Source organism: Ranitomeya imitator, chromosome 9 (assembly GCF_032444005.1).
Source record: "Ranitomeya imitator isolate aRanImi1 chromosome 9, aRanImi1.pri, whole genome shotgun sequence".
NCBI classification, from domain to species: Eukaryota; Metazoa; Chordata; class Amphibia; order Anura; family Dendrobatidae; genus Ranitomeya; species Ranitomeya imitator.
The window spans coordinates 4510223-4525034 of NC_091290.1; the positions used below are offsets into that span (position 1 = coordinate 4510223).

At 46.8% G+C, this 14812-nt stretch overlaps 1 protein-coding gene across 4 annotated transcripts in view; it reads right to left on the reverse strand.

The window, feature by feature from the left end:
• The window catches only part of LMO1 (LIM domain only 1), a 119129-nt gene that overhangs the window by 9302 nt on the left and 95015 nt on the right, over window positions 1-14812 (reverse strand). For all 4 annotated transcript variants that reach the window (XM_069739895.1, XM_069739896.1, XM_069739897.1 and 1 more), the window contains exon 2: window positions 9780-9993. In XM_069739895.1, coding sequence (XP_069595996.1) covers window positions 9780-9993 — 214 coding nt within the window. The remainder of the gene's footprint in view (window positions 1-9779; window positions 9994-14812) is intronic.

Here is a 14812-nt window from a genome sequence, read left to right on the forward strand (position 1 = left end):
GGAGGATAAGACAATGTAACAGAATAGTGAGTGCAGCTCTGGAGGTGACTGGAGGATAAGACAGATGTTACAGCAGAATAGTGAGTGCAGCTCTGGAGGATAAGACACATGTAACATTAGTGAGTGCAGCTCTTTTCTAACAAGCGAGTTCCATAATTTGTAAATAATAGACAGAGACCACCCCTCGCCATATGTAATGATGGCCCCTGAGGTTTCGGCGTCCTCTGCAGTCGCACCAGTAATCGTTCCATCCTGACATAACGGATCTCAGTAATTATTTCTTCTTTGTTTTGGTCCTGATATGACTGATACGGTTTTTGATACTCTGAATCTTAGTCCTGAGGACACGGAGGAATACGAGTCCTGGATTCCATGTGGCTGGAAGGTTCGGTGCAGGGACCTCGACGTCATTTGTTTTGTATCATTGGATCTTGTTATAAAAGACACAATCTGCCTGGAAATACGAGTGAGCGCAGAATGTTGTCCGGCAGCGCCGCAGCCGTGAGTGACAGCACAGAGCGCCGTACCAATCCGGAGCGACCGCGCCCTGCGGAGCCCATCGTTCAGCCGGGGGAACGGTGAAAGGCAAATCGCCCCCGATGTTACATGTAACTCAAAGAAAGGGAAATTAAACAAAAAGGAGACTCTGAAAAAAACAAAAGAAGTGAAAACCAGTAGCCCCGGAGGGTCAGGCCACAGTGTAGGTCTGTTATTGTTTTCGTGAACCAGGAGAGTCAGGATGAGCAGAGATTTAGATCCCTTTGCAGAGCGGACGGTTGCGCGAGGACACAGCGACTGTAATAACAACATGGATCTACAATCTACTATATAATTGTCTGAGGGTCACTTCCGTCTGTCTGCCCTTCTATCTGTCTTTCTGTCTGTCTGTCACGCATATTCATTGGTCACGGCCTCTGTCTGTCATGGAAATCCAAGTCACTGATTGGTCGCGGCAAAACAGCCACGACCAATCAGCGATGGGCACAGTCTGGAAAAAAATGGCCGCTCCTTCCTCCCCGCAGTCAGTGGCCGGCGCCTGCTCCATACTCTCCTCCGGTCACCGCTCACACAGGGTTAATGCCGGCGGTAACGGACCGCGTTATGCCGAGGGTAACGCACTCCGTAACCGCTGCTATTAACCCTGTGTGTCCTCAACTTTTTACTATTGACGCTGCCAATGCGGCATCAATAGTAAAAAAAAATGTAATGTTAAAAATAGAGAGACCGCTAAGTCATGTGGGTAATTTCGCAATGCATCCTGGGAACGGAAGATGGCAGCAGCCGCGCGCCTATCGCCGGAGTTCCGCTGGATCCCAGAAGGTGAGTATATAACTATTTTTCATTTTAATTATTTTTTAACAGGGATATGGTGCCCACACTGCTGTATACTACGTGGCTGTGCTGTATACTACGTCACTGGGCAATATACTACGTCACTGGGCAATATACTACGTCACTGGGCAATATACTACGTGACTGGGCAATATACTACGTGACTGGGCAATATACTACGTGACTGGGCAATATACTACGTGACTGGGCAATATACTACGTGGCTGGGCAATATACTACGTCACTGGGCAATATACTACGTCACTGGGCAATATACTACGTGACTGGGCAATATACTACGTCACTGGGCAATATACTACGTGACTGGGCAATATACTACGTGACTGGGCAATATACTACGTGACTGGGCAATATACTACGTGACTGGGCAATATACTACGTGGCTGGGCAATATACTACGTGGCTGGGCAATATACTACGTGGCTCTGCTATATACTATGTGGCTGGGCAATATACTACGTGGCTCTGCTATATACTATGTGGCTGGGCAATATACTACGTGGCTCTGCTATATACTATGTGGCTGGGCAATATACTACGTCACTGGGCAATATACTACGTGACTGGGCAATATACTACGTCACTGGGCAATATACTACGTGGCTGGGCAATATACTACGTGGCTCTGCTATATACTATGTGGCTGGGCAATATACTACGTGGCTCTGCTATATACTATGTGGCTGGGCAATATACTACGTGGCTCTGCTATATACTATGTGGCTGGGCAATATACTACGTGGCTCTGCTATATACTATGTGGCTGGGCAATATACTACGTGGCTCTGCTATATACTATGTGACTGGGCAATATACTACGTGACTGGGCAATATACTACGTGGCTGGGCAATATACTACGTGGCTCTGCTATATACTATGTGACTGGGCAATATACTACGTGACTGGGCAATATACTACGTGACTGGGCAATATACTACGTGGCTGGGCAATATACTATGTGGCTGGGCAATATACTACGTGGCTGGGCAATATACTACGTGACTGGGCAATATACTACGTGGCTGGGCAATATACTACGTGGCTGGGCAATATACTACGTGGCTGGGCAATATACTACGTGGCTGGGCAATATACTACGTGGCTGGGCAATATACTACGTGGCTGGGCAATATACTACGTGGCTGGGCAATATACTACGTGACTGGGCAATATACTACGTGGCTGGGCAATATACTACGTGGCTGGGCAATATACTACGTGGCTGTGCTGTATACTACATGGCTGTGCTGTATACTACGTCACTGGGCAATATACTACGTCACTGGGCAATATACTACGTGACTGGGCAATATACTACGTGGCTGGGCAATATACTACGTGGCTGGGCAATATACTACGTGGCTGGGCAATATACTACGTGGCTGGGCGATATACTACGTGGCTGGGCGATATACTACGTGGCTGGGCGATATACTACGTGGCTGGGCGATATACTACGTGGCTGGGCGATATACTACGTGACTGGGCGATATACTACGTGACTGGGCGATATACTACGTGGCTGGGCGATATACTACGTGGCTGGGCGATATACTACGTGGCTGGGCGATATACTACGTGACTGGGCAATATACTACGTGGCTGGGCAATATACTACGTGGCTGGGCAATATACTACGTGGCTGGGCAATATACTACGTGGCTGGGCGATATACTACGTGGCTGGGCGATATACTACGTGGCTGGGCGATATACTACGTGGCTGGGCGATATACTACGTGGCTGGGCGATATACTACGTGACTGGGCGATATACTACGTGACTGGGCGATATACTACGTGGCTGGGCGATATACTACGTGGCTGGGCGATATACTACGTGGCTGGGCGATATACTACGTGGCTGGGCAATATACTACGTGGCTGGGCAATATACTACGTGGCTGGGCAATATACTACGTGGCTGGGCAATATACTACGTGGCTGGGCAATATACTACGTGGCTGGGCAATATACTACGTGGCTGGGCAATATACTACGTGGCTGGGCGATATACTACGTGGCTGGGCGATATACTACGTGGCTGGGCAATGTACTACGTCGCTGGGCGATATACTACGTGACTGGGCGATATACTACGTGGCTGGGCAATATACTACGTGGCTGGGCAATATACTACGTGGCTGGGCGATATACTACGTGGCTGGGCAATATACTACGTGGCTGGGCAATGTACTACGTCGCTGGGCGATATACTACGTGACTGGGTGATATACTACGTGGCTGGGCGATATACTACGTGGCTGGGCAATATACTACGTGGCTGGGCAATGTACTACGTGGCTGGGCAATGTACTACGTCACTGGGCAATATACTACGTCACTGGGCGATATACTACGTCGCTGGGCGATATACTACGTGGCTGGGCGATATACTACGTGGCTGGGCGATATACTACGTGGCTGGGCAATGTACTAAGTCACTGGGCAATATACTACGTGGCTGGGCAATGTACTACGTGACTGGGCGATATACTACGTGGCTGGGCTATATACTACGTGGCTGGGCAATATACTACGTGGCTGGGCAATATACTACGTGGCTGGGCAATGTACTACGTGACTGGGCGATATACTACGTGGCTGGGCTATATACTACGTGGCTGGGCAATATACTACGTGGCTGGGCAATATACTACGTGGCTGGGCAATATACTACGTGGCTGGACAATATACTACGTGGCTGGGCAATATACTACATAGCTGGGCAATATACTACGTGACTGGGCAATATACTACGTGACTGGGCAATATACTACGAGGAGTGTGCAATATACTACGTGGCTGGGCAATATACTACGTGGCTGGGCAATATACTACGTGGCTGGGCAATATACTACGTGGCTGGGCAATATACTACGTGGCTGGGCAATATACTACGAGGAGTGTGCAATATACTATGTGGCTGGGCAATATACTACGAGGAGTGTGCAATATACTACGTGGCTGGGCAATATACTACGTGGCTGGGCAATACACTACGTGGCTGGGCAATACACTACGTGGCTGGGCAATACACTACGTGGCTGGGCAATACACTACGTGGCTGGGCAATATACTACGTGGCTGGGCAACATACTACGTGGGCTGTGCAATATACTACGTCGCTGGGCAATATACTACGTGGCTGGGCAATATACTATGTGGCTGGGCAATATACTACGTGGCTGGGCAATATACTACGTGGCTGGGCAATATACTACGTCGCTGGGCAATATACTACGTGGCTGGGCAATATACTACGTGACTGGGCAATATACTACGTGGCTGGGCAATATACTACGTGGCTGGGCAATATACTACGTGGCTGGGCAATATACTACGTGGCTGGGCAATATACTACGTGGCTGGGCGATATACTACGTGGCTGGGCGATATACTACGTGGCTGGGCGATATACTACGTGGCTGGGCAATGTACTACGTCGCTGGGCGATATACTACGTGACTGGGCGATATACTACGTGGCTGGGCAATATACTACGTGGCTGGGCAATATACTACGTGGCTGGGCGATATACTACGTGGCTGGGCGATATACTACGTGGCTGGGCAATGTACTACGTCGCTGGGCGATATACTACGTGACTGGGCGATATACTACGTGGCTGGGCGATATACTACGTGGCTGGGCAATATACTACGTGGCTGGGCAATGTACTACGTGGCTGGGCAATGTACTACGTCACTGGGCAATATACTACGTCACTGGGCGATATACTACGTCGCTGGGCGATATACTACGTGGCTGGGCGATATACTACGTGGCTGGGCGATATACTACGTGGCTGGGCAATGTACTAAGTCACTGGGCAATATACTACGTGGCTGGGCAATGTACTACGTGACTGGGCGATATACTACGTGGCTGGGCTATATACTACGTGGCTGGGCAATATACTACGTGGCTGGGCAATATACTACGTGGCTGGGCAATGTACTACGTGACTGGGCGATATACTACGTGGCTGGGCTATATACTACGTGGCTGGGCAATATACTACGTGGCTGGGCAATATACTACGTGGCTGGGCAATATACTACGTGGCTGGACAATATACTACGTGGCTGGGCAATATACTACATAGCTGGGCAATATACTACGTGACTGGGCAATATACTACGTGACTGGGCAATATACTACGAGGAGTGTGCAATATACTACGTGGCTGGGCAATATACTACGTGGCTGGGCAATATACTACGTGGCTGGGCAATATACTACGTGGCTGGGCAATATACTACGTGGCTGGGCAATATACTACGAGGAGTGTGCAATATACTATGTGGCTGGGCAATATACTACGAGGAGTGTGCAATATACTACGTGGCTGGGCAATATACTACGTGGCTGGGCAATACACTACGTGGCTGGGCAATACACTACGTGGCTGGGCAATACACTACGTGGCTGGGCAATACACTACGTGGCTGGGCAATATACTACGTGGCTGGGCAACATACTACGTGGGCTGTGCAATATACTACGTCGCTGGGCAATATACTACGTGGCTGGGCAATATACTATGTGGCTGGGCAATATACTACGTGGCTGGGCAATATACTACGTGGCTGGGCAATATACTACGTCGCTGGGCAATATACTACGTGGCTGGGCAATATACTACGTGACTGGGCAATATACTACGTGGCTGGGCAATATACTACGTGGCTGGGCAATATACTACGTGGCTGGGCAATATACTACGTGGCTGGGCAATATACTACGTGGCTGGGCAATATACTACGTGGACATGCATATTCTAGAATACCCGATGCGTTAGAATCGGGCCACCATATAGTATATAATAACCCCGGTGATTATCATCAGTGACATCACAGCGCCCTTTTGCCAATCTGCAATTACCTTGTGGAAGTTTCCTTTTATTTTTATTCTACTGTATATTTTTATATTGGGATTTTTTTTATTTACTTTTTTTATTAGTTTTACTGTAAATAAAATGATCAAATGTAACAATAAGGAAACAATGAATTGTACCACGACCCTCACGTCTCACTGCCGGGATGTAACCGGTCGCCTCGCTGTGATCATCTACACTTGATAGGATTTAGATTGTGAGCCCCAACGGGGACAGTGATGATAATGTGTGCAAACTGTAAAGCGCTGCGGAATATGTTAGCGCTATATAAAAATAAAGATTATTATTTAAAGATAGGAACTAATACAATATTCTCGCTTTTACATAGGACTGCAGGAAACGCCTACTACATTATCTGTACTCAGAGTTATTACTGTGTTACTTATGTTGTTACATAAGCACGGTGGCTTAGTGGTTAGCACTCTAGCCTTGCAGCACTGGGGTCCTGGGTTCGAATCCCACCCAGGACAACATCTGCAAAGAGTTTGTATGTTCTCTCCGTGTTTGCGTGGGTTTCCTCCGGGTTCTCCGGTTTCCTCCCATGTTCCAAAGACATACTGATAGGGAATTTAGATTGTGAGCCCCAATCGGGGACAGTGATGATAATGTGTGCAAAATGTAAAGCGCTGCGGAATATGTTAGCGCTATATAAAAATAAAGATTATTATTATTATTATTACATAGGACTGCAGGAGACGTCTACCACATCTGTTCTCGCATTGATAAAGTCCTGCAGTGTTGGGGGTAGTAGTGCTGGATGTTGAATTGCATGGAGCGAGTGGGATAACGAGGGGCTGTTCAGGTCTCTAATCTTCGCTACATGTGGCATCGTCTGTGATGAATTATTCATAAAATTGCACAATAGCAACGGCCACTTTCCAGATTACCGGACACAAAAGACCCCACACCGCACTATTTGTAAAGAAAATGGCTACATTTATAGAACTGTTCCCTTTACCCTTAAAGCTGCAAAACACTAAGGGAATCGTGCCCATCTCCTAATAAAAAATGTCTTGCCTATATTAATCCAAAGTGTCACTACTATAACAGAAAAAGAGAAAAAAGAGCGAAAACAATGAAAAGCTACAGACCACAAAATTGTAAAGATGCCAAAGTGAAATTGTGAATATTGAAAAGAAAATATAAAGCACAATTGATAAAAAAAAACTATGGTCATAAAACACAACATTGGTGTGAATAAGGGAAATCATGAAAAGAGGTGTATAATACTGCTCCTATGTACAAGAATATAACTACTATAATACTGCCCCCTATGTACAAGAATATAACTACTATAATACTGCCCCTATGTACAAGAATATAACTACTATAATACTGCTCCTATGTACAGGAATATAACTACTATAATACTGCTCCTATGTACAAGAATATAACTACTATAATACTGCCCCCTATGTACAAGAATATAACTACTATAATACTGCCTCTATGTACAAGAATATAACTACTATAATACTGCTCCTATGTACAAGAATATATCTACTATAATACTGCCCCCTATGTACAAGAATATAACTACTATAATACTGCCTCTATGTACAAGAATATAACTACTATAATACTGCTCCTATGTACAAGAATATAACTACTATAATACTGCCCCCTATGTACAAGAATATAACTACTATAATACTGCCTCTATGTACAAGAATATAACTACTATAATACTGCCCCCTATGTACAAGAATATAACTACTATAATACTGCTCCTATGTACAAGAATATAACTACTATAATACTGCCCCCTATGTACAAGAATATAACTACTATAATACTGCCCCTATGTACAAGAATATAACTACTATAATACTGCTCCTATGTACAAGAATATAACTACTATAATACTGCTCCTATGTACAAGAATATAACTACTATAATACTGCTCCTATGTACAAGAATATAACTACTATAATACTGCTCCTATGTACAAGAATATAACTACTATAATACTGCCCCCTATGTACAAGAATATAACTACTATAATACTGCCTCTATGTACAAGAATATAACTACTATAATACTGCCCCTATGTACAAGAATATAACTACTATAATACTGCTCCTATGTACAAGAATATAACTACTATAATACTGCCTCTATGTACAAGAATATAACTACTATAATACTGCCCCTATGTACAAGAATATAACTACTATAATACTGCTCCTATGTACAAGAATATAACTACTATAATACTGCCCCCTATGTACAAGAATATAACTACTATAATACTGCCCCTATGTACAAGAATATAACTACTATAATACTGCCCCTATGTACAAGAATATAACTACTATAATACTGCTCCTATGTGCAAGAATATAACTACTATAATACTGTCCCTATGTACAAGAATATTACTATAATACTGCCCCCTATGTACAAGAATATAACTACTATAATACTGCCCCTATGTACAAAAATAAAACTACTATAATACTGCTCCTATGTACAAGAATATAACTACTATAATACTGCTCCTATGTACAAGAATATAACTACTATAATACTGCCCTATATACAAGAATATAACTACTATAATACTGCCCCTATGTACAAGAATATAACTATTATAATACTGCTCCTATGTACAAGAATATAACTACTAGAATACTGCCTCTATGTACAAGAATATAACTACTATAATACTGCCCCTATGTACAAGAATATAACTACTATAATACTGCTCCTATGTACAAGAATATAACTACTATAATACTGCCCCCTATGTACAAGAATATAACTACTATAATACTGCCCCTATGTACAAGAATATAACTACTATAATACTGCCCCTATGTACAAGAATATAACTACTATAATACTGCTCCTATGTGCAAGAATATAACTACTATAATACTGTCCCTATGTACAAGAATATTACTATAATACTGCCCCCTATGTACAAGAATATAACTACTATAATACTGCCCCTATGTACAAAAATAAAACTACTATAATACTGCTCCTATGTACAAGAATATAACTACTATAATACTGCTCCTATGTACAAGAATATAACTACTATAATACTGCCCTATATACAAGAATATAACTACTATAATACTGCCCCTATGTACAAGAATATAACTATTATAATACTGCCCCTATGTACAAGAATATAACTACTATAATACTGCCTCCTATATACAAGAATATAACTACTATAATACTGTCCCTATGTACAAGAATATAACTACTATAATACTGCTCCTATGTACAAGAATATAACTGCTATAATACTGCTCCTATGTACAGGAATATAACTACTATAATACTGCTCCTATGTACAAGAATATAGCTACTATAATAATGCTCCTATGTACAAGAATATAGCTACTATAATACTGCCCCCTTATATAACTACTGTAACTACTGTAAACATGAGATTGGGGATTAGATTGTGAGATCCTTGTGGTCAGTGACTGATGTGAATGGCGATGATGTCGCCCCCTGCTGGTGACGACACCTCTGTGACATACACATGTAGTATCTGCCGCCCTCACCTCAGGTAGTCTCTGCGGCACAGGATCAGATTTGCCTTGGTGTAGAGCGTTGAGCCGACCTCACCCAGGCGGCAGTCGCAGCAGGCGCATTTCAGACAGTCCTCGTGCCAGTATTTGTCCAGGGCTTTCAGCAGGTAGCGGTCCTTGATCTTCCGGTTGCAGCCAGCGCAGCCTTTCTGTTTCCCTTTGGGCTGTACGGACAGCATCGGAACTCCTAGGAGAGAGGAGAGCAGACACGTGAAGATGGCGCCATGAAACATATATGACCAGGGCCCCATAGTGGCTGTCACGATAATGTATGAAATGTAATATGATTTTGTAGCTTTACCTGTAGCACCCATGATGTGGGCTAAAAAAAACCCCTTCTCTGTGTGTGTAGAAGAGGTTTTATTGCTTCTAGCTGCAAATTCCAGGTTCGGAGCAACTTACTCATTCCCTCCCACCCCCAGAATTTTTATGGCGCTTGTGTAGGCTCAAATCTCCATCCAGCTAAAACTGGTCTGATCTCTCTCTCTCTCAAGACATGCGGTTCTTTCTTCCATTATAGTGAGATATTGGGTCACCGATTTGGGCTAGGAAAATAATAAGTCCATGTTGAGAATCTCCATCGGCGGATCTGTCAGCCACTGTAAGTGCGAGCTTCTAATCCCATCAGGTACAAAGTACAGATTTCTCCGGAACTGTGTGTCCCAACTAGCCCGAATTTGGTACCAATAGAAAGCCAATTGTAAAAGAAGATGAATGAGGGGTGTGTTATGATTCTGACATGTTCGGGAGCGAAAATACAAGAATTATAAGAATTGTTGGAGAAAACTGTACAGCTTAGGAGAGGTGAGGGTGATGTTAACTCAACCCCTTTAGTGATGTTACGAGGCTGCAGTTTATAAGTCTTTACACTTAACCCAGCCTTGAGTCTTGCCTGAGGAGCTGTACTATGCACTGGGACATCTGGGCTCTGCCTGCCAGCATGGTTTTGCCTGAAATGACCTGAACACATGTAAGTGTTAATTTCTCATTTAACCCCTGTTATTTTATAATTACTTTGTACATATTTTCAATTGTCTCATATTGTAACATCTTTATATACCTTTTTATAAACACTGCCTTAATCTTTCGGAGTAAAATATTTAAATTACTAGTTTCGTTCTTCCTGCTCTAAAATGTACCCTAAGCCTTCTGAAGGGAATAACGCTACTGTTTTGGGCTAGCTTCGGACCCGTTAATCAAAGCTGGTGGCAGCATACCTTGTTCTGGGTATTTGGGAGTCGTTGTAGTGATGGCGGGATTGATAATTATTGTTCCTGCCTGAGTGGGAGTAGTTATATCGCCTCGCTGCAGCGTGCCCAATAGCCAGTACATAGCAGGCAGCCTTTCTGGCGACTAATTACCCTAGGTGCAGTACCCTGACTGACCTGAGGGTAAGGGGGGCGCCAGAGAGCTGTAAGTTCAAGCGGAACTGTAAAGCGGGATATACATAAATCCCTGCAGTTCGTGGTATATTGAAGAGCAGTGGGATAACTAAAATAAGCCCCTTCTGTAAACTGATAGGCCAATAGCCTTGTGTGTGTTTTCATCACATTGTAGCAGTGGAGGGATAACTAAGATAAGCCCCCTGCACATGTGATAGCCGTCTGTTGGCCTAAAGTCACCCCGATCTGTGACGTAGGGGTGACAGTCACGGTGTGAATCGTGACAGTGGCCACATCTGCAGCTGCAGGGGCCCCTCTTGTCTGTCCTAATATCATTCCTTGTAACAGGAAACACAAGAGCTGAACTCAGCACCCACTAATAGTAGAGAAGCCCTATAAGCAAGGGTTCAGGTGTTAAGGGGGATCTCCAGGGGATATAGATATATATATATATATATATATATATATATATATATATATATATATATATATACACACAGTATATAGGAAGAAAGGAGCAATATCCACAGGGACCGACTGATCCGAACCTCATGAGTGCGTCGTACAATACAGGTATCGGAGGCAGCCATGAGCAATCTATAGGGGTGGTGGGGATCAGGCATGAGCAGCCATTCCTCAATCAGCCACGATCAGTGCTGGCCCCGTCCACATCTGTTTAACCCCTTAGATGCTGCTGTCAACAGTGACTCCATCACATAAATGGTTAACAGTGTGGGGGCTTCCTATTTATCCCCATCGGCCCCCAGAGATCATGATTGTGGGGTCGTGATGTTTGCCAGCAATTCCCGGCCAAATAGCGGCCGGAGCAGAAGTCACCGACATTTAGTGATCATACACTTTACCATTCCGCTCACTTTACATTAATTCCTGAAAATCACCTGAAGGGTTAATAATCTGCCTGACTGCAGTTTCCCATATGTGAGGGGCGCAGTTTTTATAATGGTGTCAGTTTTGAGGGTTTTCCAACATATAGGACCCCCAAAGTCACTTCACACCTGGATAGGTCCCCGAAAAAAAAAAAAGTTTTGTACATTTCCTTTAAAAAATGAAAAATTCCTGCTACATTATTAAACCTCCTCAAAGGCGAACAAAATAAAATAAGATTTTACAAATGGCGCTGACGTAAGCCGACATGAGGGAAGTGTGATCTATTAAGGGTTTCTGTGGTGACTCTGGATTAAAGGGAGAAGCATTCACAAAGTCTAAAATTGATAATTCTTCAACATTTTTCTCAAATTTCTGATATGTTTTATAAATAAACACAAAATATCGACTTAAATTTACCGTCATCATAAAGTATAATGTGCCACGAAAAAAAGTCTCAAAATCAGCGGGATATATTGAAGCTCCAGAGTTACCACCACATAAAGAGACACTGGACAGAGTTAAAAAATTTGGCCCGGTCACTAAAGGGTTCATCTTTGGTTTCCAGGAGGTTTCCCCACTCCTGGAGCCTGTGGGGGTCTCACATTTTCTCAGGAGCCGTCCAAACGTTCTTTTAGAGTTGTGATATGCAGGACAGAGCCGGCACCGAGGACCATAGGGCACAAATCAGAGTGGCCCGTGATCTTAAATGGAACTTGTCGCTACACGAATGCTGCCGGTATATTATCCTCACTCCGGCGTGTCACAGAAAACGCAGATTGGACATCCGGCTGATGAACATAAGGAGAGGCCTTATAACTCTGGCACCGTCCCGCTCCTCCACACTCCGCCTCCTACGCACACTCCCCGACTCCTCAGCGTCCCGGCTGCTCTACTCCTGGCTCCTCCATGCCCCGGCTCCTCTACTCTTGGTTCCTCCACGCCCTGGTTCCTCTACTCTTGGTTCCTCCACGCCCCGGCTCCTCTACTCCTGGCTCCTCCATGCCCCGGCTCCTCTACTGTTGGTTCCTCCACTCCTGGCTCCTCCATGCCCCGGCCCCTCTACTCTTGGTTCCTCCGCGCCCCGGCTCCTCTACTCTTGGTTCCTCCGCGCCCCGGCTCCTCTACTCCTGGCTCCTCCACTCCTGGCTCCTCCAACTCCTGGCTCCTCCAACTCCTGGCTCCTCCACGCCCCGGCTCCTCTACTCTTGGTTCCTCCACGCCCCGGCTCCTCTACTCTTGGTTCCTCCACTCCTGGCTCCTCCATGCCCCGGCCCCTCTACTCTTGGTTCCTCCGCGCCCCGGCTCTTCTACTCTTGGTTCCTCCGCGCCCCGGCTCCTCTACTCCTGGCTCCTCCACTCCTGGCTCCTCCATGCCCTGGCTCCTCTACTCTTGGCTCCTCTGGGCCCCAGCTCCTCCACTCTTCCACGCCCCGGCTCCTCTACTCTTGGTTTCTCCGCGCCCCGGCTCCTCTACTCTTGGTTCCTCCATGCCCCGGCTCCTCTACTCTTGGTTCCTCCACGCTCCGGCTCCTCTACTCTTGGTTCCTCCACGCCCCGGCTCCTCTACTCCTGGCTCCTCCACTCCTGGCTCCTCCATGCCCCGGCCCCTCTACTCTTGGTTCCTCCGTGCCCCGGCTCCTCTACTCCTGGCTCCTCCGCTCCTGGCTCCTCCATGCCCCGGCTCCTCTACTCTTGGCTCCTCCGCGCCCCAGCTCCTCCACGCCCCGGCCCCTCTACTCTTGGTTCCTCCGCGCCCCGGCTCTTCTACTCTTGGTTCCTCCGCGCCCCGGCTCCTCTACTCCTGGCTCCTCCATGCCCCGGCTCCTCTACTCTTGGCTCCTCTGGGCCCCAGCTCCTCTGGGCCCCAGCTCCTCCACTCTTCCACGCCCCGGCTCCTCTTGGTTTCTCCGCGCCCTGGCTCCTCTACTCTTGGTTCCTCCATGCCCCGGCTCCTCTACTCTTGGTTCCTCCACGCTCCGGCTCCTCTACTCTTGGCTCCTCTGGGCCCCGGCTCCTCTACTCCTGGCTCCTCCACTCCTGGCTCCTCCATGCCCCGGCTCCTCTACTCTTGGCTCCTCTGGGCCCCAGCTCCTCCACTCTTCCACGCCCCGGCTCCTCTACTCTTGGTTTCTCCGCGCCCCGGCTCCTCTACTCTTGGTTCCTCCACGCCCCGGCTCCTCTACTCTTGGCTCCTCTGGGCCCCAGCTCCTCCACTCTTCCACGCCCCGGCTCCTCTACTCTTGGTTTCTCCGCGCCCCGGCTCCTCTACTCTTGGTTCCTCCACGCCCCGGCTCCTCTACTCCTGGCTCCTCCACTCCTGGCTCCTCCATGCCCCGGCCCCTCTACTCTTGGTTCCTCCGTGCCCCGGCTCCTCTACTCCTGGCTCCTCCGCTCCTGGCTCCTCTACTCTTGGCTCCTCCGCGCCCCAGCTCCTCCACGCCCCGGCTCCTCTACTCTTGGTTCCTCCGCGCCCCGGCTCCTCTACTCTTGGCTCCTCTGGGCCCCAGCTCCTCCACTCTTCCACGCCCCGGCTCCTCTACTCTTGGTTCCTCCACGCCCCGGCTCCTCTACTCCTGGCTCCTCCACTCCTGGCTCCTCCATGCCCCGGCCCCTCTACTCTTGGTTCCTCCGTGCCCCGGCTCCTCTACTCCTGGCTCCTCCGCTCCTGGCTCCTCCATGCCCCGGCTCCTCTACTCTTGGCTCCTCCGCGCCCCAGCTCCTCCACGCCCCGGCTCC